At 40.2% G+C, this 26511-nt stretch overlaps 2 protein-coding genes across 6 annotated transcripts in view; one reads left to right on the forward strand and one right to left on the reverse strand.

Moving 5' to 3' along the window:
- The window catches only part of Sesn (Sestrin), a 149421-nt gene extending 142126 nt beyond the window's left edge, over positions 1 to 7295 (forward strand). For all 5 annotated transcript variants that reach the window (XM_070665737.1, XM_070665734.1, XM_070665736.1 and 2 more), the window contains 2 exons: positions 194 to 568; positions 1020 to 7295. In XM_070665737.1, coding sequence (XP_070521838.1) covers positions 194 to 568; positions 1020 to 1106 — 462 coding nt within the window. In that variant the 3' untranslated portion in view covers positions 1107 to 7295. The remainder of the gene's footprint in view (positions 1 to 193; positions 569 to 1019) is intronic.
- A 269-nt stretch (positions 7296 to 7564) lies between these two features.
- The window catches only part of LOC139107873 (glutamate receptor ionotropic, kainate 2), a 99292-nt gene continuing 80345 nt past the window's right edge, over positions 7565 to 26511 (reverse strand). Inside the window, exons 10-18 of the mRNA XM_070665746.1 lie at positions 24181 to 24384; positions 19794 to 19898; positions 13463 to 13720; positions 12322 to 12519; positions 11649 to 11874; positions 11160 to 11324; positions 10636 to 10736; positions 9743 to 10024; positions 7565 to 9061 (exon numbers count right to left, since the gene is read on the reverse strand). Of these exons, the coding sequence (XP_070521847.1) occupies positions 8972 to 9061; positions 9743 to 10024; positions 10636 to 10736; positions 11160 to 11324; positions 11649 to 11874; positions 12322 to 12519; positions 13463 to 13720; positions 19794 to 19898; positions 24181 to 24384 (1629 nt within the window). The 3' untranslated portion in view covers positions 7565 to 8971. The remainder of the gene's footprint in view (positions 9062 to 9742; positions 10025 to 10635; positions 10737 to 11159; positions 11325 to 11648; positions 11875 to 12321; positions 12520 to 13462; positions 13721 to 19793; positions 19899 to 24180; positions 24385 to 26511) is intronic.

The following is a 26511-nucleotide window of genomic DNA, read 5'->3' on the forward strand; positions in this document are numbered from 1 at the left end:
TTACGCCACTCGTTAATGCGCGAGATAATAAAAAAAAAAAAAAAAGTCGCTTCACTCAGCAGCGTTTCCTTCGCAGCGTTACGTAATTCTTTTTACATCTCCCGCGCTACTTTTTATCGATAAGGCTCTTCTCGTCTCTCCCAATGTCTTTTTTTTTTTCTGTTTCTAATAATAGATGTCTTATTTTTTCTAGCGCGGTCAGCTGAACGACATACCGACCTTCCGCGTGCAGGATTACTCTTGGGACGACCACGGCTACTCCTTGGTGAACCGTCTGTACAACGACGTCGGCAATCTGCTCGATGATAAGTTCAAGACCGCGTACAATTTGACGTATTACACCATGGGCACGCACAACAAGGTCGACACGTCCCGCTTCAGGCGTGCGATCTGGAACTATATACAGTGCATGTTCGGTATCAGGCACGACGATTATGATTACAACGAGGTGAACCAATTGCTCGAGCGCAGCCTCAAAACCTTCATCAAGAGCGCCGTTTGTTATCCGGAGCGCGTCACAAAGAGAGATTACGATCGTGTCATGCGGGAGTTCAAACATAGTGAAAAGGTAAGCGAAAGTATTTTTCAAAATAATTAAATAAAAAAATTTTTTTAAAGTTAGCGATTCCAAATATCTCTTAACGATTATTGTCGAATACGATTGTGTATCGATAAATACTTCGAGATTGCATTTCTTATTTGAAATGAAACCTCGGACATTTAAATAAGCTGAGATTTATGTTAATAAACTTGCACGTCAAACGTGTTAAATAAAAAAAAAAAGAGAAAAAAAATACTTGACACTGTTCGGGTGAAAATAACTACCAGTCTCGATAAAAAGTTAAGATTAGCTCGCACGAAACGCATTATGCATTCGGAATTAGCCATTTTAACGTCTGTGATAAGGCTCGTATCACGATCGAGCAAGAGAAACGTAAAAATTTATTTTCGCATAAACAACGGCGAGGAAACGAGCCGGCTAGTTTGTTAACTATCGCTCATTCACCTTTGTTTTTCAGGTCCACGTGAATCTGATGATTTTAGAGGCTCGCATGCAAGCGGAATTGCTGTATGCCCTTCGTGCCGTGATGCGATACATGACCTAAAGCGAAGTTCCGCGTCGCTCCCTCGTTTGTCTGCTGTCTGTCAGTCTGCAGTTTGCCGATTTGTTTTCTCGCGCCATGCTCCATGCCGTAGTCCCGCAGACTTAATGCGCACGGCATGGAAGGAACATGCGAGCGCGATATCATCGAGTCTTGAACATCACACATATGCACGGCGCTATCATAAGGCCGCTTCATCGTCGACTTGTGAATCGCGGCGATAGCGAGCAATTGCGGTTCTTCAACGAGTTCTGAAAATAGACGATAACTTAAGATCAGGAGGAAGAAGAGAGAAGATGGTGATTGCGGGGGAGAAACAGAAGATCGTAATATTTGGCCATTCAACTGCGCTCTCGGCGTGATTCTGCGTCCGATGGCGCCTCTACGACGAGACCAACGCGTCCTTGTTCTTCGAGCGACTCGCGAACACGTCGATTGCACGTTCCAGTTCCGTCTATTCGCGTAATAAAGTATAGCTCATGGCGAATGGAGTGCTTCTTCTCTCCAGGCGTGTTCGAGAGAAAATCGTGAAGATCGTAAAAAAACAGAGGAAGAGTTGTGCGAACAGACAGGAAGACATGACAAGGAGAGGAAAGATTTATAATTTCTTTTGTACATAGACACTTGTATTTTTCTACGTTCGACATTGTAGCAGACTGTTATTTGTGCGTTTCGTTTACGTTTCAGATCTGTTAAAAGAAAAAAAAAAAGTTTGCTCTCGCCTGTTAGAAGCTTTCGAGTCGCGCTTTTTAACTTCACACACTCGTACACACCAACAAGCATATACACACATACACACAGACGTACACTTTTCTTATTGTGTTTGCAATTTCGATCTTATGCGCGATTCGCCGAAGAAAACGCATCACCACAACGCGCACTCATATATATCACGCAAAAGGAAAAGTTTCCGTAGATACGCGTGAACGTTTCGTCCCTTCTTTTGTGCCGGATGGCTTGTTGAGAAGTGGGAAATTAATCGTAAGACTAAATTAAGAAATCTATTAACTCTAATTCCGTCATCGCGATTTTATCTTTTGCCTCGGATCCTACTTGGCTCGACGTCTCCGAATTCTAGTTCTTGTAAGGCTTGTCGCCCTTAATTGTTTTGGAACAATAAGATCCCCGTGTACGACGCGGTGGTCGGGCCAAGAGACCGTTTTTTGCGCTCTGTATATATACATACATATATGTGTGCAACGCGTTTTATTTTTATTTTATCTCGATCCCTATTCTACAGGAAACTATAAAGCTAACATAAAATTGTACCTACTTACCATTCATCATATGTGTGTGTCGAGCAAACCTTAGATTGTAGGACGATCCCGCGGCCGCGTGCACATTACATGTCTCGAGCACATTATGCGTACACGCGACCACGGAGAGAAGTAAACGCCTATCGGCTGTGTTTATTTACCGAGGGATGATGCGCTGCCGTCATTTAGCCGAATGCGAGATACGTCGCAAAGCTCGCTTTAATCCATGCACCATCTGAGCCTAGGCTGCTTTTCCATCTCAAAATTAACGATGGAAAGCCGCGTCGTGCTTCATGCGGAAGGAAAATTTATTTGATGTCTCGAAAGATAGAAGATTGTTGCGCCCACTCTTGTATGTATGACGGCTTTACGGTTGAAGGAAAATGAAGGATGTGCAGTTTAGAGAATTGCGCTTCGGGATTATTAGTTCTGCGTGCGCCATTGAAAGAACTGATCGATTTCACGAGAACACCAATTTCTCGACGCCCAATATTACGCGCGCGTACGAGGGCGCTTATCAACGAATTTTAATGCCTTCGGCGTAGCGTTCTAATAAAACACTGTATAGAAAGGAAAGGAAGGAAGAGAGAGAGAGAGAGAGAGAAAGCTTGATGAACGATAAAAGTCGCGACCTACGGCTGACGGAACCCTTATCCCTTTCTCAGCGATTGATTGCGATTGTACGGAAATGCCGCTCGTTCGGTGTCAAAGTGTTGTATGCGAGGAGGATCGAGGAGAGGCTGTTTAAAACAAATCAAATTCTTATAATAGATTGTTAAGGTATACAGACACGCAACACACACATTTACACATTCGTACACGTACATACACACATATACACGCGGAAAAAAAAACGTGGCACAAACTATTACACGCGAAATATACGTGTTCTGTGATCGCATATATCTATATATATATGTATACACACATACACATAAAAAAGCAAATATATATATGTATATATATATATAGATACATATATACGCATATTTACGATTTACTCTGCGAGAAAAAGGAGGGAGAGCGAGAGGGAGAGAGTGCGCGTGGCGAGTGCCTATGAAAAGCACACGTAACTGGAAGTTTGATGATTCTATCTGTAGCGTTTATAATTAAGGTGTCTCTTTATTATATAACTCTAGACACGCGTGTGTGTGCGTATATGCGATGCGCCCCGGATAAGCAATTTATTTGCATGCGCGTTCAAGGACGTGCTAATTAGTACTTTGGAATTTAAACTTATACTTTATGAACAAGTCCTTGATATCGATTCAGTCACAATTAACTACAAACGGCGCATAGTAAAAGATAAATGATTCGTATCAAAATATTAAAATTGTTGCAATTTCGAATTATGATTATTCGAGTCTTGAGGGCTCAAAAATTTTTACTTATCATAGACGTAAGTGTGAAATAAGTTTAATATATGTATTAAAATTATTCGATACTTACGTGTGTGATATATATGTAACATATGTATGTACATTACTTTGTTTAATGGTTTTTTTTTTATGAAATGTTAAAGTTCTATTATGATTCTATTTACGCATTGTTTAAAATCTTGTGAATATTTTTGTAATCATACGTTTAAGCTTTAATTAATCAAATGTAAAGATAATTTTTATCTCTGCATTTGCCACGATTACGACGCATACTTTGACTTCTAGTTGCCTACACACATCTAGTCTTCTGATAAGCGGCGTCAAATAACATTTGTCACTCCAATGGTGAATTTGATCTGATGAAGCATAATTATTCCAAAGTACAATTTCGCTCTCGTAAACGCAAATACGCACGCAAGAACACGCGTTGGCCGTTCGAATGATATGGAACCAAACGGATAGTAATAGCGAGATCTCTCGACCAACAAGAGCGACATGTTTTCTTTTTTCCTTAGACAACGTCTTTACATATCACACCAAGAATTTAAAATAGAAAAAAGAAACATTTGTGTCGCTTATAGTTTATCTCGCCGGAATGAAATAGTCGAGTCGGCAGAACCAATAACTTTTTAACGATCGAACTATTTCTCTCTTCGCTTTGTGTAATGTATCTTGTCGTTGTTTGCGAGTGGTAGTAGAAAACGAGATGAAGATTTTTGCGGCGAACACTCGCTAATGACAGTATTTTCAATTTTTTTTTCTCTCTCTCTCTTTCCTTTTTTTTTAAAAAATATTTTATTTTAGGCTTTACACTTCGAAACTCTTTCTTTTTAGCTTTCTCTTTCGTTTCTATTTATCTGTCTATTTATCTATTTATCTCTTTTATTCTTTCAATGATTTTATACGAGCTTGCTCGCAATCGATAAGCCTCTGGACAGTGTTTCTTATTATTATTATTTTTTTCGCAAGGATGCACATGCCGTTGTCGAATCGTCAGAGATCAAAATTGTTTGTTAGAATTACGGTGTACCAATTTTTAATTAACCTCGCGACGTAAAAAACCCGTACAGTTAAAACCAAAGAAATATACAAGAAATACCATTGTGATCATCCGAATTTAGTAATATATTAATTATCTAATACGTTAACAAGATCAGAAGAAACCATATTCTACTAATTGCAAACGTTCGAAATATTTTACTCGCGGATGTTTTATGATAGTTGATTGTCGTACAATGTCCAAATATCTGCGAAAAACTAAATTTTTCGCGCATTTAGTTTGTAAGTATTCACGATTTCCGGCATTCACAATAATTTTACATAATTCTCTTTTTTTATTCCGTAAGCGCCGCAAACATTGAACATTGAACATTGATATATAGATATTTCGATGCGTATGTATGTATTTCCAGTGCGTTAATCATCAATGAGTGAATGTTCATTAATTATCGTAATACCTACGCGTTTTAGAATAGTTAAATCGCGATGCTCTCAAGAACACCTTCCACATCGAGAGCTGTGTTAACTTTTTAGATTTTATATAAAAACTAATGTGTTTTTAATACATTTGGAAAAAGATTACGTAAAAAAAATTAGATTTTACGTAAGATTTTGTTCATTTAACATGATCCGACAGGAGCTACGTATTAGGAAATCGTAGTTCTATCTTCCTTCTGTTTTTTTTCTAACTTTCTTTTCCTTTTTTTTTCCTTTCTTTCTCTTTTTATTTTATCTTCGACTATCTTTTTGCTTTCGTTTCTCGCTTAAATTTCACCTTTATTCGCATTGTTTCTTTTACGATCAAGAAAAGAAAATCACGCTATAATGTTCACGTTAACTGTTGATGTAAGTGAGAATGATAACAAATTGCAGCATGTCCGCGGTAATTGTATGCGTGGATTGATCTCATAATATAATAATCGCAAGAACGAAAGAGAGAGAAAGAGAGCGAGAAGGGGCGGCAAAAAGAGGAAAAACAGATACGTGCGAGTCTTATAAAGGAAAAGTGAGTCGTCGTTGTAACGAGAAAGATGTTGTCGTTATTATAAAACAACATCCTTCTCTATATTTTACTTTTTTGTTCTTTTCTTTTAAAAATTACAAAATACGAGAGATTCTCGTCGAAGCTGCACACGCAAATGTCGTTGCAATCGTACACCGGAATGGATTTATAATTTTGCGATAATTCTAAGGAGCACAGTACTGCGGGAGGAAGAGAGAATGGGAAGAAGGTAGAGTGAAGGAGGAGTTGCGGAAGAACTTGAGATTTTTACATTGTGACCTCTCTGTAAGGAAAAGCAGAGTGCGATCGGACATAAAGCCAAGAATCGAAGGTCTCTGACTTCCTAATGTTTGTACAACGAAACATTATCTCAAACACCCATAAGACTCTTTGAATATTTTTATCCTCACTAAGTATGGTTTAAATATTTCAAAGATCTAATCTTATGCTTTGTATCTGATCGCGTTTTACTTTTCGCTGGACTTTAATTCAATGTTTCTTGAACACGCGTGGCAAAGAGAGTTGGAATTTCGAGTCGAGTTGATGTCTCGGTAATGTGTATAGTGAGAATCCTGGAGGTGGACGAGCACAGATAAATAGGAAAACTTAGGAAGGAGAGCAAAGCAAGATAATGCGCGAGCGGCTAAAGTGTTTAAAAAAATTATTTAAAAAAAAAGAAACATATATGTGTGTGTATATGTATATATATGTGTTGAATCGGCTCTAAACTTGTCGTCCAATTGTCTCGAATGAGTTTAAGCTTTTAGAAAGTGAGAGAAAAGAAGAGGAAGAAAAGTGCACAAGCTGTGCACAGCTGACAGAATGGTCCACCTCCGAAAGTCACAAAAAGCATATTAAAATAGTACATGCCACCGTATCGGGAATGATTGTGTGATAATTACAAGTGATTTGACTAGGCCCCCTCCTCCCCCTTTTTTTTTGGAGGATCAAGCAGATGTACTATCACTGAAAGTATTTTTTTTTTCCGATTGCACATCAACGACTCGGTGATCAAATCTAGAGATCTGGAAAGATAAGAAGAGATACTTCTTTCTCGTCCTGTGCTCGAGATTAAAATCCCGAGCTGTCGAGACACCGGGAAAAAAAACACCCTTCGTAATAGTGGTTTTCTCGGTTTCATCGAAGGAGAAAGAGATTTCGGGAGAGAGTTCTGAGGGAGTTTCTTACTCGTGAGGCTCGCAGTAACATCTCGGTCACGTTGATTGGATTAAGCTTCGCGGTCGTAGCCTAATCTTATCATGGGCCGTCGCGAGCTCGTGATATCTCAATAGAGATATATTTGGGAATTCCCACAGTTTCGCATATTCTCCGACGATAAACAAATTATTGGTTCCGTCGTGTATCGTTTATGTATAAGATTTTAACGATCGCCGCCACACGCGGCTGGAGGAGGGGGTCGTATATGATGTGATTTCTTTTATATCATAACAAATAATGAACACTAAGAAATATTATAGTTTCATATAAGTGAGATATGTTATTTGTCATTTATTTTATCCCTTAATAAATGATGTTATATAAAAAAAAAAGACAACTGAGGCAGACTATATACTCTCCACTCGCCTTGTCCTAAAAGTGTTTGTTGAAACGTGCTATTTTTCAGTGACATCGAAAGATCGACGATTCCTGTGACATCAATTGCCGATTTTAATCTTAATTCAGCAGCCTTAAATTGAACTGGAATTCAATGTCGAAGATTGAAGTGATTCATCACAGTATTCACACGTCAGTTAATTATTATTTCTCAAAATTAGTGATTACACACTGAAGTGGTTTCGAAGACGAAGAACAAGACAACGTTCATCCTCTCACCGTACATTTATTCGCCGGTTATCAGCATATTACAGCACACGTTACATGACACCAAATGACTAAGATTGTACTCGATTAGCGCTAACGATTACTCACTCTCAGCCACATTTGCATAAAATAGTCCCATTACGAATCTCACTGCTGCACATTCGTCGCGGCGGTATTTACAGAATACTTTGCGTGTACAATTACACTTTAGGCAGCTTCTCGTAAAAAGAGAACGCATTTACAGAGCGTGTCTAAACATTGTTCTGTGCATGGGTCGAACGTTGGCTTCCGTGCGAGAGTAACGTGAACGAAAACATATCGTCAGAGATATCGGCCGGCTCGGGTTCACGGGCCGATGGCTAGTCGTTTATCGTCTACAGTTCGATTCAACGTATTAGTTACAATTACAACGTATCACTCTTTCGATCAAATCAATGTCGGACTAAATTAAAATTGAGACACGAAAATACTATGAATTCTTATTTTGCAATGACAATTGAAGATTCGATATAAAATAAAGAGACCCTATGAGCTAAGGATAAAAAACCTTAGGGAAAGGTTTCTTATTTCACCAAATAAGCTCTATTTATTTCGAAAAGAGCAAAAGAGAAGAAGAATATGAAAAAAACATTCTTCTCTGACTTTCTTAGTGTAAACTGCACTGATATACTTATACAAGATCTCGGTACGGTAATCTTTCGATGACAATATAATTTTTGGAAGTAAAAAAACTTATCATTCGCTTACATAAAGCATTCAAATGTTACATCAAAACGTCGCTGAAACAGCAGTTAACTTCTTAAGTGCTTAGGTCGTCGATCTCGATTGCATTATAGATCGAAGAAAATTACCTTTCGCGAGGCCAGAAATTAATATGTATGCTAGCTGGCAACTTTTTAATTTAAGTTCTTTTCCCCGACATTCCGGTAGTATATAATCACGTTACCTCAACGTATTCGAATACTTTCTAAAGTGGCGAATAAAGCGGCAAAAGCGCTTTGCCCCGGGACGATTATACCGCTCCCGCGGATTGATTAATCTTACAAAACTCGCGGCTACGAGTGAAACCACTTTAGAGCCATGTTATGCCACTTTAATCAATTAAGTTCGGTATATAGCGTTCGATCCCTCGGATCGAGATTTTATCAAATGTGCGAAAAAGCGGCGCACACGTTGCTTCACAAATACGTTTAAGCTCTTTCCTCGTAGTCGCCGAGCGTCAACGACGAGCGTCTCGACAATATTGTGCAAATTTATCTACTGGGTGAATTCCGGCACTGTCGACTGAAATCTATTAACAAATCGGTCGTAATCGCATTTCACGAGACGCAAGACGCTTTGTACTTGTTCCTGATTATGATTATAGTGTTCTGGTACTGTTCTGGTACTGTTCTGGTCTCGCTAATGATCCTAATTGCCGTCATAATCGTGCGGTGGTGCGTGATGATGCATATGGATGTGTGGAGGCAGTTCGACTACAGGCACAGCCAGGCTGGATCTCTGTAATGCAATTACAATCATTTGTACGATTAAATAACGATTGTACAGACGTAATATCGTAATAGACAGCGCAGAGAAACTCGCCCGCATTCACGAAAACTGAAACACTCAATATTACAGTCGGACTTTTTGCACGTAATTTTACTAACGTCTTGAATAATTATTCGCCCACTTTCAAAGTCACTTTATCTTATTAATTAATACGAGTTAACATTTTAGCATATTCAATCTACATTAATTATTGGCGATTTGTTGGATTTTTACGACCTCTCGACTCAACTTCGGCGGCTAATAGAATTAATTGCTTAAAGCGTCACGGTTAAGATTCAATTGGATTTCGCCGATCCTTTAATCTCTTTAGTAAAATCTTTATCTTGCCATATCGAATTATTCGCAAGGAAGAACGAAGGGATAATAAATCCTCGTAGCCATCCCACGACAGGAAATAAATCCGCTTGCCAGATATACGTTAATTAAAGAACATTTAAATGCAATTATAAATTTAATGAACGTGGGGGCACGAAATCCCCTAGTGAGTGTTAAATATAATTGAATGACGATACAGCAGAGAGGGAAGGGAGAGGCTTCTCTTCGACGCGATTTCGAAAAGTTTATTTAGAATGCGAGCTCGTAAGTTAGTGACGGCGGTAATTAACGAGGGGGTAATGAGGTAGGCTTTACCTGAGACCTCATCCCGTTTACGGGGGTGGCAGTGGGATTGTCCGGCGGGTAGCCGATCACGTGCGTAGAACATTTATCGCAAGTACGACGTCGTCGGGCCGACGCGCGGCAACGTAAGGTGCGGCAGAGCTCGCGTGCCATTTCCGAGCAAAGAGACTCTTGTTGATTTGATTGCTGCTGCTGATGTTGTTGCTGGCATTGTTGTTGCTGCTGTTGTTGTACAGCCTGAGATATTCCTTGGAGCGAGCCGGAGGTTGGCGTCGAAGGGACCGGAGGCCTTTGCTGTATCAGCAGAACAGAGACAAATTATTCGCATGTTAATGACTCAATTATTGAACATAAAATTTAGAAAAGATACACCGAGACTTGGAACATGTTGTAAAATTAGCGAAGTGAATAAGGAATTATTTTTTTTACGTGTTAACATTTAACGAACGATACGATTAAATAGCATGTCATACGTATCATGCGTATTGTACGTGAAATAAAACGCATTCGCAGAGAACATGGATTTTTGAAGCATTTAACGTCGCAAAAAGTTCTCTCGATAACAGAACGGACCTGTTTTTGTAACTGCGTTTGTGGAAGGCTTGTAGTTGAGCGGCATGCTTCAATGGACGATGAGCTCATGCTGATGCGGCGAAATCCGTGATGCAGCGTTGGAACAAAGGGAAACGGGTCATGCAACGTTTGCGCGGTAGTCGCATGCATATCTTTATAAATTAATAATTGACTTTAAATGCTTAGTAAATATAAAGCGGTAAAAAGTGGCTTGGGAATTAAAGGCGGACAGCCGGGCATTCGGGTTGTCGACAATGAAGTTCGCGCGACGCAAACGTGCTGATTTATTGAAATAAATTTCAGCGCCGGTTTCCTGAGGTCGATGCGCTTACCCGTTCCGCCGGTGCATTCCTCCTGGAATTGTAGCAGAATTCGAAAATCGCTATGAGCACGGCAAATGCCAGGCCGCACAGTAAAACCACGAAAACCCCTCCTGTACAGAAAAAAGTAAGTTGACTTTTATATGGATGCATAACGTAATCGATAAATAATTTTGATAAGCGAATAAACGTTTTTTTTTCTTTTTTTTTTTGTTTTAAATTGAATAAAGCAAATTTTGTAATTATTTAGAGCGCGTAAACTGCACGCATAAATAACTAAAATAAAATCCGCCGTGAAAATCCTCCTGAAAAAGACATATGGATTTACGTCCGAGATTTATTTTGAGATTCCTCGTCAAACGAGCTGCGCCGTGTCTCTTTAACGTTCTTTTTCATAAAAATAATAGACTTAACAAAAACAATAGAAAATGTTTGCGACTGTAAGAGAGAATTTCCGCGTGTTATGACTTTACTGAGGAAACTCATGACGCGTATAATTCAGAGTTTACGCGCTATTCACCAAGAACCCTTCTCACCTATGTTGTCGACGCCTAGAGAGTTGGCTTTATTCTCCTTTCCCTTTTCTGTCCTCATGCAAGTATCCCCGGGACTCTTCCACCATTTGTCATACAAGATCTGAATTTCGCCCTTCTCTTGCAATTCCAGAATTGCCAGAGATATCTTATCTCGCCAAGGAGAGCCTGTAAAATTTTTTCGTAGATTCAGAAGCGTTTATTACTAAATATAAATTGAGCATTTTTTATCTTATTAGACGGAAAACAATGTAAAAATAACCATTATAATCAAATTTACTAAAAACATTAGCTTGAAAATTGATATATATTTATTTAATCGAATTAAAATAATTTCTGATTTATCAATTACACACTGTTCATTTTTAACGAAATTATTTCTTTTTTAATAGTAGTTTTATTAAAAAGTATACTTGATAAACAGTTTCAAATTAAATCATAAAATGGATAATGGGTTTATAAATAAATGTAAATATTACCCATGTAACTTACCCATGGGCGTAGCGATTCCATATCCTTTAGTATCCAATAAACCACCAATTTGCGTGAGATTACAATCTCTTTGGACAATGTAATCCAGCATAGTGGACTCCATCAGAAAGGCGTAATCGCCTTGAAGCACTCGCTGGATTCCCTCCTCGTACGTCGGAACGAATACCGACGGTTTCTTATTTTCCATGAACCTCCACATCTTTTTGTACGTCTCGACCATTGAGTCCTTAAAATTAAATTTAAGAAGTACAAAAAAAAACCAAAAAAGTCAGATCTTATTACCGGCAGAATTCGATATCACAATAAACGGCCAATATTTTATATTACACGCTCGAATTTTTATAAATTTACCATTATCGATATGTATTAGTTTATAACTAACTGCAGAAAAGTTTCTATAAGCCGACGTGGAAAATAAAATCCGATTAAAACTTCATTGCCTTGTAACCGGAAGCGATTATCATAATAATAATAGCCAAATAATTACTTTCGTATCGATTACACGGTTGTGTTATGCATTATCATTAACAGCAAGCCACAAATTAGATACAAACTCCTGTATTAGAAACCCATTAATGCGATAGCGCCCTTCGGATTCGTATATCAGCCAAGCCGATCAGAAGCTTCGCAGCGTCAAATAATAAATGTTCGACGTAATAAAATTATTACTCACCCTGAAGAAAGTCATCGTGCTTCCGCTGTCGAGAGTTCCGTACGCGATGTCCGTTTGGCTGGCGAGATCTTCGGCGTTCTCGATCGGCGTGATCATTCTCTCCACCGTGAGAAAAGCCGCCAGATTCGCGGTGTAGGACGAGATAATGATCAGGGTGAAGAACCACCATATGCCACCCACAATCCGCGTGCTCGTAGCCTGACGTGATAAAAAGAACATCGTAATCAAGATTCACTGAACTGGTTTAATAATTACCTTTATTTATCGCTGTTAGCTATTAATTTATTTCGTCGTTCAATACACGATAATGCGTGCATATGTTACGAAATTAGCGAGGAGCACAATGACTAAGTTCTGTTTGATACAGAGATAGATATTTTCCGGATATAACACGCGTCGTCCTGCGAACGGTTCACACGAAGTGAGAAACGTGTGCACGAAAGTTTGCTGGCTGCCATGTAACAATTGAAGAACGAGTAGATTCGTTCCGCTAGTACTTTTATTGGCTGTACTATTCGCGCGCAATACAAATCTTCAATAATACATAGCGTTAGTATTTGAAAATTAATTCAAGAAGTGAAATCTGCAAACAGAAGCTAAAGATTCAAATAGGAACGATTATATTCACTACCGAGAAAATTGCGGAGCATTATCGCGAAAGTGTTTGATAATATTTCGAACGGATAATCACGTAAAATAGAGTGAACGTGCGTAATTGGAATAGAAGTTTAGTTACATGACGATTATCTTTTAATACGCCTGGGAATATATAGATACTTATTTATTTGTGGCATTATAATATCACACCGCTGTAATATTATAAGGTTGTTTGAATTATTTCGATCATTAATATGAAATAACTTGAGCATTATATACCTCGTAACGTAATGAACGCTTGAAACTCACGAGGGCTCGTTATCACGCGGAGTCATTTCGCAAGTTACTATACGTCTATCATATATAAATTAAAGTGGCATTGATGAGTTTGTTTATGAAACTGATTAAGATAATTTACATAATAATGTCCTTGTAATATAAATTCATGTGTAAGAAAATTAGTTTTGCATAATAATACATCGCGCTAATAACTAATGTTTAATAGACATTGCAGGCGGAAATTCGTCGGACGCGGGTGGCAAACCTTGGGATTTAAATCGCTGCCCTGTTGCATGAGGGTGCCGATGGTGAACCAGAAGCTGTTCGATAAGGAGAACTGGTTCTCGACGATATCCGGCCCAGGGTGACACGGATGGGGATTATTCCACTCGTAGGGGCTAAACCGCGCCACGACAAACATCGTCACTGACACTAAGACGTACGCTGCCAGAACGTATAGCCAGATTTCGATCGCCAGTGGATTCATGAAGGAAAAAAGCCGCGCTGGATGACTAGTCGGTACCTGTAAGAAGTTTCAGCCTTTAGTACATTGGTCATACTCGCAACATTTAATTTTTCCTAAATTATAGAAACATTTATACTTTCATGCGCAGAACATGTTTTTTTTTTTTTGCTGAAAAGTTTAATTGTTAAAGGTTAATTAAAAATTAACAAACCTTATTAATAATTAAATAGATAATCGAGTGGTAAAATGTATCATTGAAAGCTTTTATTTAAAATTTAATTCAGTATTTATTAGATATTTCATTTAAATGATCTGGCGCATCCTTTTCTCGTTATAATAAGCATAAAAGAGAGAGAAAGAGAAAGAGAGATAGAGATAGAGAAATGAAACACATATGAAACATATATTAACGTTAAATTAAATTATTTCTGTATAATATCGGAGCGGCATGTATGATGAGAGATAAATTTCTCATGGATAATTTAACAATTCTTAATTAGCTGTCTTTATTAATATTAAACGTAATATCGTGAAACCGATTACTCCGCTTAATATAATATCTGGAATTTACTTTATCCATATATTGAGATCATTATCCAATTTTCGTTGCTTTAAAAGTATTACATTTGTATATTTAATCATGCCGGATATTTCAAGTGGAATATGCTTTTTACGAATTATCAATTATTACTAATGCATTGCGGGAGAATCTTTCGGTAATTAATCATTAAATATTACTATGATACTTGCGCGCAGTTGACTTTATCGAATTTATACGTCGGAAATATTACGTATCTAGACAAAGAACAATACATGAAGATACATATCTATGTAACACGTTACGAAATTGCAATAGTTCAAAAATAGATGAAATCGCCGACCATTGAGTCAGTTTTCAGTACATTTGCATCAATTGATATCGATCTCGGTAACTTTTTATACTTTTTATTCGTGTACCGGTGACTACTAAATGCCAGGTATCGAACTTTTTGGTTTTTTCCCTCTCATGATAAACCTTAACACGAATGAAATTGGCTGGATGTAAAATTTAACACTCTTAATAGCAGATGTTGATCCCGAGGAAATAAAAGAGCAATATAGCAGAAAGTGCAATCACTATTAGCGACGGCGACGAAAGAAAAATAACAAAATTATTGTAAAAGTACCGAGAGTAATCTATACAACGCACGAAGAATTTATAACGTCAGCAATTAACAAATTGATTTACGGTATTCGATAATTTGAGCTGCGATAGATCGCGGGAAGGGTGCGAAATTTCCGATGAATGGGTGGCGGAATGGTTGAAGGATATAGCTTCGGGAACAGGAGCGGTTACCTTAGTATAACATTAATTGCAATTAAATGATCGCATTACATTAATTAGAAAGCGCGCTTGCACCGATCAACGTTTGACTGATGCAATCAGTGGAAAGAGACTGCGCGTCTTCTCGCTCTTGTATTTTGCCGAAGGAAAACCCTGCTCGAACGAAAATGAGGATTCAATCCTCGTTGGAAGACGTGCTGTCATCGTCACCGAGAGAGTTTTCGTCATTTTAATTAATTTAAGGGTCCACTTATCGGATTTTTTTTATGCCGCACTATCGCGTTAGCAAAAAAAAAGAAAAAATAAGAAGAAGAAGAAAAGAAAAACGTTTAAAGAATCCCGACACTATCTCAGGATAAGTAATTACTTCGATCCGTTCTCGATTATAATTATTTGCCGGCGATTAATTTATCATTTCATTACCACGCATATCACGATTGACTTTACCTAAATTAATATCTGTTTCTCGACAGAGTGCTCGAATGTCGACTTTCCAAGGATTCTGTCAAGTGTAATACGTAGTCTATAATTAATCCCGCAGTGAATCGCGATGAAAGATTACCACATCACTGCCGCTTGACTGCGTTGCGGTAATTCGCTTAATTATTCTCATTATGCAGTTGGCCTGTGCCATCGGAAACTAAGGTGAACAGTTTCACTTCAAGTTTGGCATTGTGCAAAATTCACGAAATACAATCGGCCTTGTATTTATTGTCTAGCATCGTTATAATTATTACATTATTTAACTTTATTAATAAAACAGTCTGATTACGTTTATATGACAAGACTGTACATATACGCATAACTGTGATATGTAGATAGGAAGAAATTGCATTTTTATTCTGTAATAAATCGAGAGCACAGGCGAATAAAAAAATAAAAAATATAAAAAAAAGAGAGAGAGAGAGAGAATTAACAACGATAGAGATCGGAAATAGCCGTCCTGTAAATTTCGTTGGTCGAAAACGTCCGATTCGGTTTTCCGCGGGAAATCGAGGAATTAGAGATGAACGGAGGGAGAAATCACCCCGACACGGTGATCTCGTGGACCGTGCCGTCGTCGCGAAAATTTTATTACAAAAGCTCGAGAAATTAACTTCTCCATCGGTATCGTTACGTCGTCCGCTTGTGCAGTGCCATTATTAACTTCGGAGTAAGCGAATCCCACCGCCGCTCGTTACGGTATAAAGTGCAGCTGGCCGAGGGAAGTTAACTACGGCATCTCGAATTATTTAGCGGCAGTTGAAACTCGAGGGGCGAGGGGGATAGGTGAAAAGAGGGAAAGGGAAAAGGGAATTCTGGTACCGTTCGAATCGATCGAATAAAATCCGCGAGTCGGGAGAAACTCCCGACAGCGAGAATAATTAAAGCTTCTCCGAGTGATAAGGTAGAACCCGAGTAAAGAGACAGTAGGGGACGGATGCAGAGAAATAGGAGCTAAACGAGAGAAAGGACAAGAGGGAGGCGAGAAAGGTGTGGGAGAGGAGAAGCGGAGGCGAGAAAGGTGTGGGAGAGGAGAAGCGGAGGCAAAAACGATTGACGAAGAAACGACTCGTCGAATAAATATCGAATTAATCGGCTGACTAATTCGACATGTCAGGCGATCGGTGATATATTCCGATTATTAAGCCATTTACGTGCCATCGGTTATGAGCAGCTCTAATTAGTCTGCGTCTCCTCTGCCACGACCTCGCGACACATGCCGCATCGTATCATAATCGGGAACATATATGTACGTGTATGTTAACATATGCACGAGTGCGTCGTCAGAAGATAGCGGTACGGTATTAGTATTACAGCGTGATGCTGCAACGGGAATGGGTTAATAAATTCGCTGAAAATTGTAAGTAATTGTCTCGTTCGTTTGATGTAATTTATATATACATTTAAATGTTAATTATATTTATTTCCTTCGATTAATTACGTAATCTACAAATAATTAATCTTGTCGATCAAGTGCTGCTGCGTATTTATCAGTGACGGATTCAGAATACCTTGAATTTAATATTTTATTAATATTTCATCAATATTTTATATGATATTCAGAACATAATTTCTTTTATAATTCTTTAAGTCTTGTAATAATCGGGACGGACGAAGTCACTTGAAGGTAGAGTGCTTGCATACGCGAACAGCGCATGTGCGGCGGCTCACTCGCAGGCCGTTCTGGCTGCAGATCCCCTCCCTTTCAGTCTCTCTTGGATGCTCGACGGCGGTGGACCTGCGCGTGACGTGCTCCGTCCAAACCGAAAGTTTTACGGATTTTTGACATGAAAAGACGCAACCTGGCAAAAATCACCTTCCCCTCACTACGGAGACGATTCTCGGCGTGATTCGACTTTCATGGCAGATACTTTGGACGCGGAGAAGACTTCCCAAGCGTAATTAACGTAATTTCTATTTCTATTATTTCGATTTCCGTGACCGCGGATAATTAATTTCGGGTTTTTTAAAGCGAACCGAGGCTTGAATATAATTTATTCGGAATCAAATGCTTCGTGTAACACGGTGCGTAGTGCAAGAGAAAGAAAGAAAGAGAGAGAGAGAGAGAGAAAGTCGCGATGGTTGAGACGACAAAGATGGCTACGCGAGTGTCGTACGTGTCTTTGTGCAATATTCACGGGTATCTCGACCAGCGGCCATCATAATTTCAGGTAATGGTGTAATATCGGCGGTCAAGTGCATAGTTCACGCTAATCAGAGAACGCAGTTAACGTCAGTTAGGACGCGGAGTTAGCGTAAGTCCGTTTGCGCCGAAAACTTAATATGTATTAATTTATCGTAAGTTATTAGCTGATCTGACTACAGTTATTGAGTGCCGTAAATTAATCTCTCATTAATATTAACGTGAAGAATATTAGTGAAGTAAAAACTTCACATAATTCGATTTTCTCATTTCGCATTTCGCAATTTAAATTCTTCCCGTCTTAGGTTTACATTTCTATACTATAGCAATTAATTTATTTTATGTTACAGAATACTTTTCTCCAGAACAACGGAGTCAACAGTTCTCGCTCGTGTGGCCTGTGCACGGAAAAGAATTCTACCCATCCCGGGCAACTTGAGAGGAGGAGCAGACCTCGGAGAGGTATTCTGCACCACCGAAGCAACCCCAGGGTAAGCATCGCGTTTTCATTCCGCAAAACTAATAGCCTTGTCGTTTTTATAATAAAGAAAACTGTATTTTTAAACATACGACTAATTAAAATTTGTTTTCTGTTACAGATTAATTGCAGTGGAAGTGTCGTCTTCGATATTTAATAAACGAACCGCCGGCGGTTCGTCGGTTTTGTTTCGTTGTCGAAATTACTATTTAAACGAACTGCAGCCAGTATCGGGCGTTTCGGCGTTCCGATGTTCCGATAAAGTAATCGTGCGAGAGATTTTATTATTTTTATTACTCGATATTCACAAACGGGAGTCATAAACTGTCGCTCGAAAGGTAGTGTTATGTGATTATTTCTCGCGATTTTAAACTCACGGTCGCGATTTTAAATTCACGGTTGTGATTTACGCGAGTTTCCTGTGCGCGGAAGCAAGACATCCCATACTGAGAGGAGGAGGAGGTCCAGGACGGGCAACATGCTTCGGCGGAGCAACGTTTCGGTAAGAATCATTTATAATTTACTTAAAATTTACAATTTTTCAAAATTTATTTGGAGAACTTTGTCGTTTCATTAATAATTAAAACAGAACATTGAATAATTAATAAAGATATAAATTTAATATTTTAGAAAAATTTAATTTATCAGAATATTTGATCAAACAATAAATAACTTTAATTTTTCTTATTTGATTGAAAGAGTAATTAGCTTACAATTTTTCTTTTAATAATTTATATTCCTTTGAATGTCTCTACAATTTATGTTCTATTTATTTGTTACAGTATCATCGTAGCTGAAGTCCTGAAACTCCGCCGCTGCGCATCGACCGGTGAGTTGAATATATTTTTTTTCGACAATGTTAACATTATGTGGGGAAATATACATAATCTCTCGTTTCACGCGCGAAATGGCGTTAGTCTGATAGCTTATATTTTTATTTCTTTCACGTCCCTGCATCGTTATCGAGCCGAGTCCAGCTTTGTTAGTCTTTCCTCTCCCGCGTCTCGTGTATTTTTCCGCGTCGCGTATTTGTTATTCCTATTTGCATTTTTTTTTCTATCGTCGTATACTCCATCTGTTGTTGCTAGACCATTTTTATTTAGCAGTTCCTCACCCTCTACCTCCACGCCAAACGCCCTCATATTCAAGAATCAACGCGATATCGTCGAGAGCTTCGCGTCGTTGAATATCTCTACCGATATTTTTACATCTCTTGTTTTCTTGTTTACTTTTTCCTTCAACTGCGGCAACCGACGGTGGAAAACATAATAAAAACGCGAGGCGAGGTAATTTTAGCCGCGAAGGATAATTTTATCAAAGTTAATGCCGTTAGTAATGGGAAGAACCGCTCTCCACCCGCACGACTGTAATTCGGTCTGATTTTACTGCCAGCTGACCATAACTAGTTCTTATCTACTCGTTCGTAAGCCGGCTATTGGTAACGATCACGTTTGTATAATGCCGCTACATTTTACTTAAAATAGCCAATTAATAGACGAATGAACGAAATAAAAATATAAGCTATCAGACTAACGCCATTTCGCGCTTGAAACGAGAGATTAAGGGAGCTTATACGAGGTAGCATCAAATACTTCGGTCCAAGCTGGACGCAATTGCATTTACCTTGTAACGTAATAAACGCTTGCGGTTTAGTCGTCGCAAACGAGATCGTCGTGCGGCGAAAACCGTAGTTCTTGCTTACCTTAAACAGTATCGAGATGCCCAGGTTCATAAACGGCTTCGTAAAGTCGATTACGCTCTCGCGCGCGTAGTTGATCGTCATCGAGCCAACGGCGAGATCAGCTTTCTGCGAAATGAAAGAAATTAATGAAGAGCGCACCGTACGGGGCGGGAAGAGGCGCGATCGCGAAGCTACATTTTTATTTCCATTTTTCTCGCGCGAAATCCGCGTGGTTTGTAAAATGAAGCCACCATCCGTCCGTTTGGCCGTGTTCGGCAGGTGCTCGAGATTATTTAGACACGGGCGGCGATAGAATAGCTGACTTAGCGATAGCCGACTGGCGAGAACGCCGTTTCACGGATTCAATGAGGCCATCCGGGAAAAGAGCTCAACGTGCGTACTTTTGCCGCGATATCTAACTGCTTTTTCAGCGTCTGCGAGAGAGTGGCGCACGATGGCAAACCGTGAAGCGACGGTCCGTTGAGATTTATTTCCGGCTTGCGTTTGCACACGGGAAGCGCGGATATCTCGCTGGAAATGCAACCCCGATAGGGAAATCCCCTGTCTTTTCTTCACCGTGCGCGTCCGCCTGTGCTCCGTCCCTCTATATATACGACGTTACAAATTTTCTGTAAACGTGCTGCACGTGCGAGCGCGCAGCATTGCTCCGCACGGATTTCTATCGCGCGATGTGTGCGAAATACAATTTACGAATTCCTGTTAATTCTTCACATTCGCGGATGTGAATTTGCATCGTGGGGATGATACGCAATATCCGTTTCGCGACTCGCATATTTATTCCCGAAAGATTAAATTTCAATTACGGTAGATTTTGATCGAGCGGCAGCACAGTGAAGGAAACTATCGTTGCAACCTTGTCTTATACGGATGCTCTGCAATTAAAAATTTAATATGAATGTTACATTCAATTCTGTTATAATGTCCTCTAAATATTCATCCGATAATTAGTATATAACATTCCTGCAAATTCGACGATGATCATTTTCGCAATCGAGAGTGAAAGATAATTAATATTAATTCCGGTAACGTAATGATGTCGCAGTTTATAATTTCACTTTTGTCCCTCTCGCGCAACAATTCGTAAAAAATCGAGTTCACGAATACGATATTCACCGTGTATTACCGTCGCATCGCGGGCGTCGATAGTTAAACCGTGAATGGGAATTTGTTCGGTGATACATCTCGCGTACAATGGACAGCCGAAATGGTCGACATCGACGTCGCGGGCAAAACGATACCGGTTCATCTCGTGAAAGATATTTCGGACTGGCGGCATCGCTAATTCGCGCGTGATTTACACCGCGGGGGCCTCGATGTGCGACCCTGTGGATGACGGTCGCAATAATTTGTTGTCGCGCGTTCTCGCCCGATGATGGGCGCGGCGCCATCGCGGACCCGCGATACATCGTGTCCCGTCAATCGTTTATGAATTACGAACGGTGCGATGCATATGCATCGAGCATCGCCGAGGGAAAGACTTTTCTCTTTTAGCCTTTCCTTCAGCTCGTTGACCGTCAGGTCCGCTAGATTTTTTGCACTTATCTCGGATGATTTTGTCTTTCGTCGTTCGTGAATATATCGACACTCACTCGTACTTGATTGCTCTGTCAATCAACTTTCTTGTCTCTCGCGAATACTCAGTCGCACGCTGCTGCCTGGCTCTCACTTGCGTCTTCACGTTTACTCGATCGGGCTTGACCACACTGTTGGCCGATTCTCTTTCGTGTTCTTTCTCGACTGTTCGATCCGACTGCTTTCCCGACTGCTCCCGGACGAGCCCCCAAATTTGTGGGATCAGAGTTTCACGGGTTAAGGAAACTCGTGATTAATGGGTAATACGAAAAAATAATAACTCTCTTTATTGCTCTTCGCAGGCTCACAATTATTTTTGACGCGTTTAACTAAAATCTCTTGACTGCTCGCTACTAACTCTGTACCGAGACTAAGTTTGTTCGCGCCCGCCTCGCAACGTTGCTTCTTTCAAAAATAAAAGGTACTCGAAAAACTAAATCTTCTACTACGAGTGGCTATTTTACGTAACATTGGAAAACGCTATCGATAATACCGTTATCGGTAACCTGTATGCGATCGGTGCCGCGGTTAAAACAAAAATTAAATTTGAAAATATACGCAAAATCTTACATACTACGTTATACGCTCGCTTCTTCTTTTTTTTTTTTTTATCGCCATTTTTCTGTCCTCGGTTTCGCTATTGCGCTTTCGGGCTCGCGACGACTGCGGCGAAGCGAGTATTATTAATGATCATCTGACAAAATTAATACTGCCGTCCGGATAACATAGTGCCGGTCGCTTTGTAACGTCCAACGGGTTTGCGGGTCCCGACGAAAATGAGAAATTTCGCGGACTCTCATATCGCGATTCCTCATAATTCCAAGAATTCCATACGCGCGTTTATACCCTTCCCCCCTTCCGTCGTATCGCTGATCGCTATGTTTAATTCAGGATCATGAAATATTAAGCCGTTTATCACCGTGAATTTTTCGTAATTAAAACGCGATTATCCCGCAGCGTCCCGTCTCACAATTATCGGCGAGCCCATTCTTGAATCGGCGCCTTTAGGTTATTACCTCTAATTTAGGTTATTACCTCTCGCATCGAGTACATTATTACGTGTAATTAAATTTATTTCGCCGCGCGTCCCGTATCAACCGTTCGACAAAGCCGCGAACTTTCTTCGCGGCGTTATATTAAAAGTGTGAAATTAATTAATTTCTATACACCGAAGTGGTTTCTGTAACGCTCAGCAACACACGCAGGGCTCATACATTATTCATCGTGATAAAAGTGCGCCCCTTGTATTCCGACCGGACACTGAATCCAATCCCGAACTTCGAGATTTATGGCGGAAGTAGTTCCCTGGAATGTAGATATCGCTGCCAGAATAGTCGCCTCATTACATCCTACTTACTGTTCTCCGAAAAAGCTAGCGCGCCTTTAAGAAACACCGCGGAAGAAAAAAAAAGTGTGCGTTCCATAAAAATTTCCTTAGCTTTTCTCTTAAAAGGAAATAGAGAAAGAAAATGAAAAAAAGGTTCGAAAATCTGTAAGGCATAAGGGGTCTAGTTTGCAAAGTGCGTACTGCGTAAAGCGTTAAAGGGGACGATCTAGAGTTGTAGCTCTATCTCGTTTACGGGGTGGGTTCTAATACTAACAATAATCTTACCAAAGCAACACGCTTAAATTCTAAATATCTTTACTCGTGCAGATAGTACCCGTCAGGTACTCGTGATCACCGCAATGCGGGTGGTCACATGTGTGACGTGAACGACGGTATACATATACTACGCGTGCGTTTAACTGTGGCTTGCACACAGAGATTACCTGTTACCGACTCTCTTTTCCGCGGCACGTGAGGGTGGCGCGACTGACATTGTTATCGCGGAATCGCGCACAGTTACCGTTACATCTGCTACAAACGTCAGCGGGATATTGAAACTCGGCTCGAGGGCGGAATTGCGCGCGTATGCGGCACTTAATCAATCGTCTGCGCGATGTACCTATCTCCGAAACGTAGACGCAGCGACGGGCGACGACGCAGCGATACGCGAGCTAGGCTTTCACGCTTTCCCGGTGGAAACGCGATGTTCGCCGGTACATACGGCGAATGTCTGCATTTGAATTGCAAAAGCGTAGCGGCGCTCAGCGCATCTGAGCCTACGCGTTTAGCGGAAAGTGCAGAGACGCGGCGACTTTGCCTCGTGCCGGTAAAATGACGTGACTTTCGATCGCGGTACGTCTCGTAATCCCGCCGATGGGACGTGAAATCGCTAGGATAATTCGCGCGATAAGAGGGTAGCTATAAGTAAATTTTGTGCGGCATGTTCCCATGGACTTCTTGGGATTGGCAGGCATAAAGCCCGCACGAACGACGTTACCCTTATCTCCCGAGGATCACATTTCCTCGCAAACGCCGATACTTGCTCCCTATCTCTGTTGAAATTCGCTTAACTACCCTTTGTTGAGTCTATCACCGGCTATCAAACTGTCTCACTGCGTGGAAGTCAACAGCCTTCGGCGCACAGTAGATCGCTTCCGTAACATGTAAATTACATCGCCGTTGCATGTATGCGTTAGCTGACTGCGCCCTTTCATTTCGCGAAAGTTCCCTCCGAGACTCGTCGCGAGCTGCCGCAAAATTATTCGCGCACGCTGGTTAACAATAGACGTTAAGACCGTCCAAAGAACGCGGAAATGCGAAACGGATTTAAAGTCGACAGCTGGAGCTCGTGGTAAATGAAAGATGCCTCTTTCCGTGACTATTGCCGCGGCGAGTGGGCGGTGAAATTTCCAATAGACTGCAAGGTTTTTCGCGTTAACTCGAGTTTGATTACGACACGGACGCGCGGCGCCGCGCACACGTACTCACCTTGTCCATCAACTGGCGAACGATTCCGTTCCACTCGCCGGTCTCGTAATCGTAAGCACCATACTTGCCGTCCGGCACGAGCTCGATCCTGTAGGTGAAGCCCACCATTCGCGCTATCTCCTGCAGCAGGTCGATGCAGAAGCCCTCGTAACGCGAGTTTCCGCTGAAATTACCCCCGCTCCTCAGCATCACATACGGCTGCTCCTACGGGGATCATAAAAAAAAAAAAAAGCTACCACCTTTCGCCGTAACGTCACCCTTCATCTCGTTTCGTCCGCGACTCCTTTCTCTCTCCTATCTGCCGTCGGTCTCCGGTCGCCAGTCCTCCCGCCCATTTTGTTATCCCGCATCCTTTTTCGTGGAACACCGCTATACCGTTCCGGATCTATCGATATGGTCGACAACAAGGTTTCGCGAAACGATAAGGCGTTCGCACGTTCGTCATGGGAATTTTATACGGACCGAATGTAAATCTTTTTTCTTTTTCTTGTTCTTTTTTTTTTTTTTATAGCGAGGGTCGCGCGTGGAGATCAAGTTTTACAGTTTCCGCCTGAACTCTCGGGAGAGCTTAGGAAAATTTTAACGTCCCGCTTTATTATTTCGTCGAGTAGTACGAGTTATTGATTTAATTCGAAAATAAAGAAAAATTCGTTTTGGATTATAATTGCGACCCGATATTAAATTGATAGCAGCGTATTAATTTCTTTCGAGCGCTTGTTAGTCTCGTAAGTCTTATAAATCGCGAGCGACGTAACGCAGGGAGGTCCGTGATATCGATTGTAAATTATGTGTTTGTTTCTCGCGCTGAAATAACATCTGTAAATTTTCGGGATAAAAGCGACATTTGCCAAGACTTTCGGGATACCCGTATGCACCGCGCAAAGCGAAATCGTGCATCTATCCGTAACGGCGTGGACAGCTTTAATTGGTATTTACGACGACATTCCGGGCCTGGCGAATGCACTTGCCCTGACGCGCGTTCGATGGCTCTCTCGATGCTGATTACTAACTAAATGGATTACTCTTCGATAGACTATTACACCGAACACTCCCACGAGATGCGCTCTGAAAGCGTAACTGCGTGTCGTAGGCTTAGGAGACTCAGGTGCGATAGGACCGATTAACGCGCGTGATGTTACGTCGGCTAAACGATATCTCGTCAAATAAAATGTGGGAATAATAACGTTATATTGTTATTTTATTGTTAAAAAATTTAAATAGTTTGAGATAATCCTGTCACTTAAACATATACGTATAAATTGTAATTATTGCAAAATTAAGAATTACACGGTATCTCTCGATATGCAGATATTAACATACTTCCAGTGTTTCAACCGATATTCACCTTAATTAAAAATATCCGTAGATAAAATACGCGACGAGCGTGAAATAAAATTTATTAATAACAATTTTATTAAACATGAATGTCATTTATACATGAAAATAAATGCAAATAAAATGTATTTCTCGTTTAAACTTATCGGTACTTTGTAAATTCAGTAATGTCGATGGGATCTTGCATTAATTAAAACACGATATTTAATTGAATATTTGCTCGTCGCATAAATCTATAACTTCCTGAGGTAACACTTCGAAAATAAACTTTGATTAATTATTTCTTATAAATATGGAAAACTTTCTTTATAGCTGCGAATCTTTAACGACTACGTGTTTCGTCGATAAAATAGTTGCGTGCCGCGCATATATCGTTTTACATTCGCGTGTGCCACGTGGAAATTTGCCCGGGCCTCTGTTCTCCTTAAATCTTTCACTCTCTTAAAGCTTCACGCTTCACGTACTTTTTCGCTTTATTCAAGAAATTCATGCATTATTCAAACGAGAGTTAAAAGTGGCCTTACAGCCTCCATTAAGTTAGCTTAAATTAATTTTATATCTCATTTTCTGTCTTCTAGATTGCATGTACAGACTTTAGCAGTCCGTGCTCGCGAAGGTGTGCCATATTAAATAATTATTCATGAAGGCGCCAACTGTTTAATCCGTCTTTTCTTAATCCACGCGTACGATAATTGAGTCATCTTTCCATTTCGCGCGATATTTTTTTCACGTTCTTTAAGTCGAAATGCGTGGCAAATATTTACCGCACGATTCTATCCCGCGTAAGAAATAATTTCTCTCGCTGAAACTTTTACTCCAGGCTACACCCGCTAATTTTTCATTTTTTGTTTTCGCGCTCGCAGTCGCGCCACTTATTTGGATTAAATCTTACGTTTGAATTTTAAAGCTCTGTCTATGCATATGTATACGCCACGTATGCATAACAATTTTTTATAAACGCATGTAAAACCTCAAACAGCATACGAATGAAATGTG

This window comes from Cardiocondyla obscurior, linkage group LG14 (genome assembly GCF_019399895.1).
Source record: "Cardiocondyla obscurior isolate alpha-2009 linkage group LG14, Cobs3.1, whole genome shotgun sequence".
Classification (NCBI taxonomy): domain Eukaryota; kingdom Metazoa; phylum Arthropoda; class Insecta; order Hymenoptera; family Formicidae; genus Cardiocondyla; species Cardiocondyla obscurior.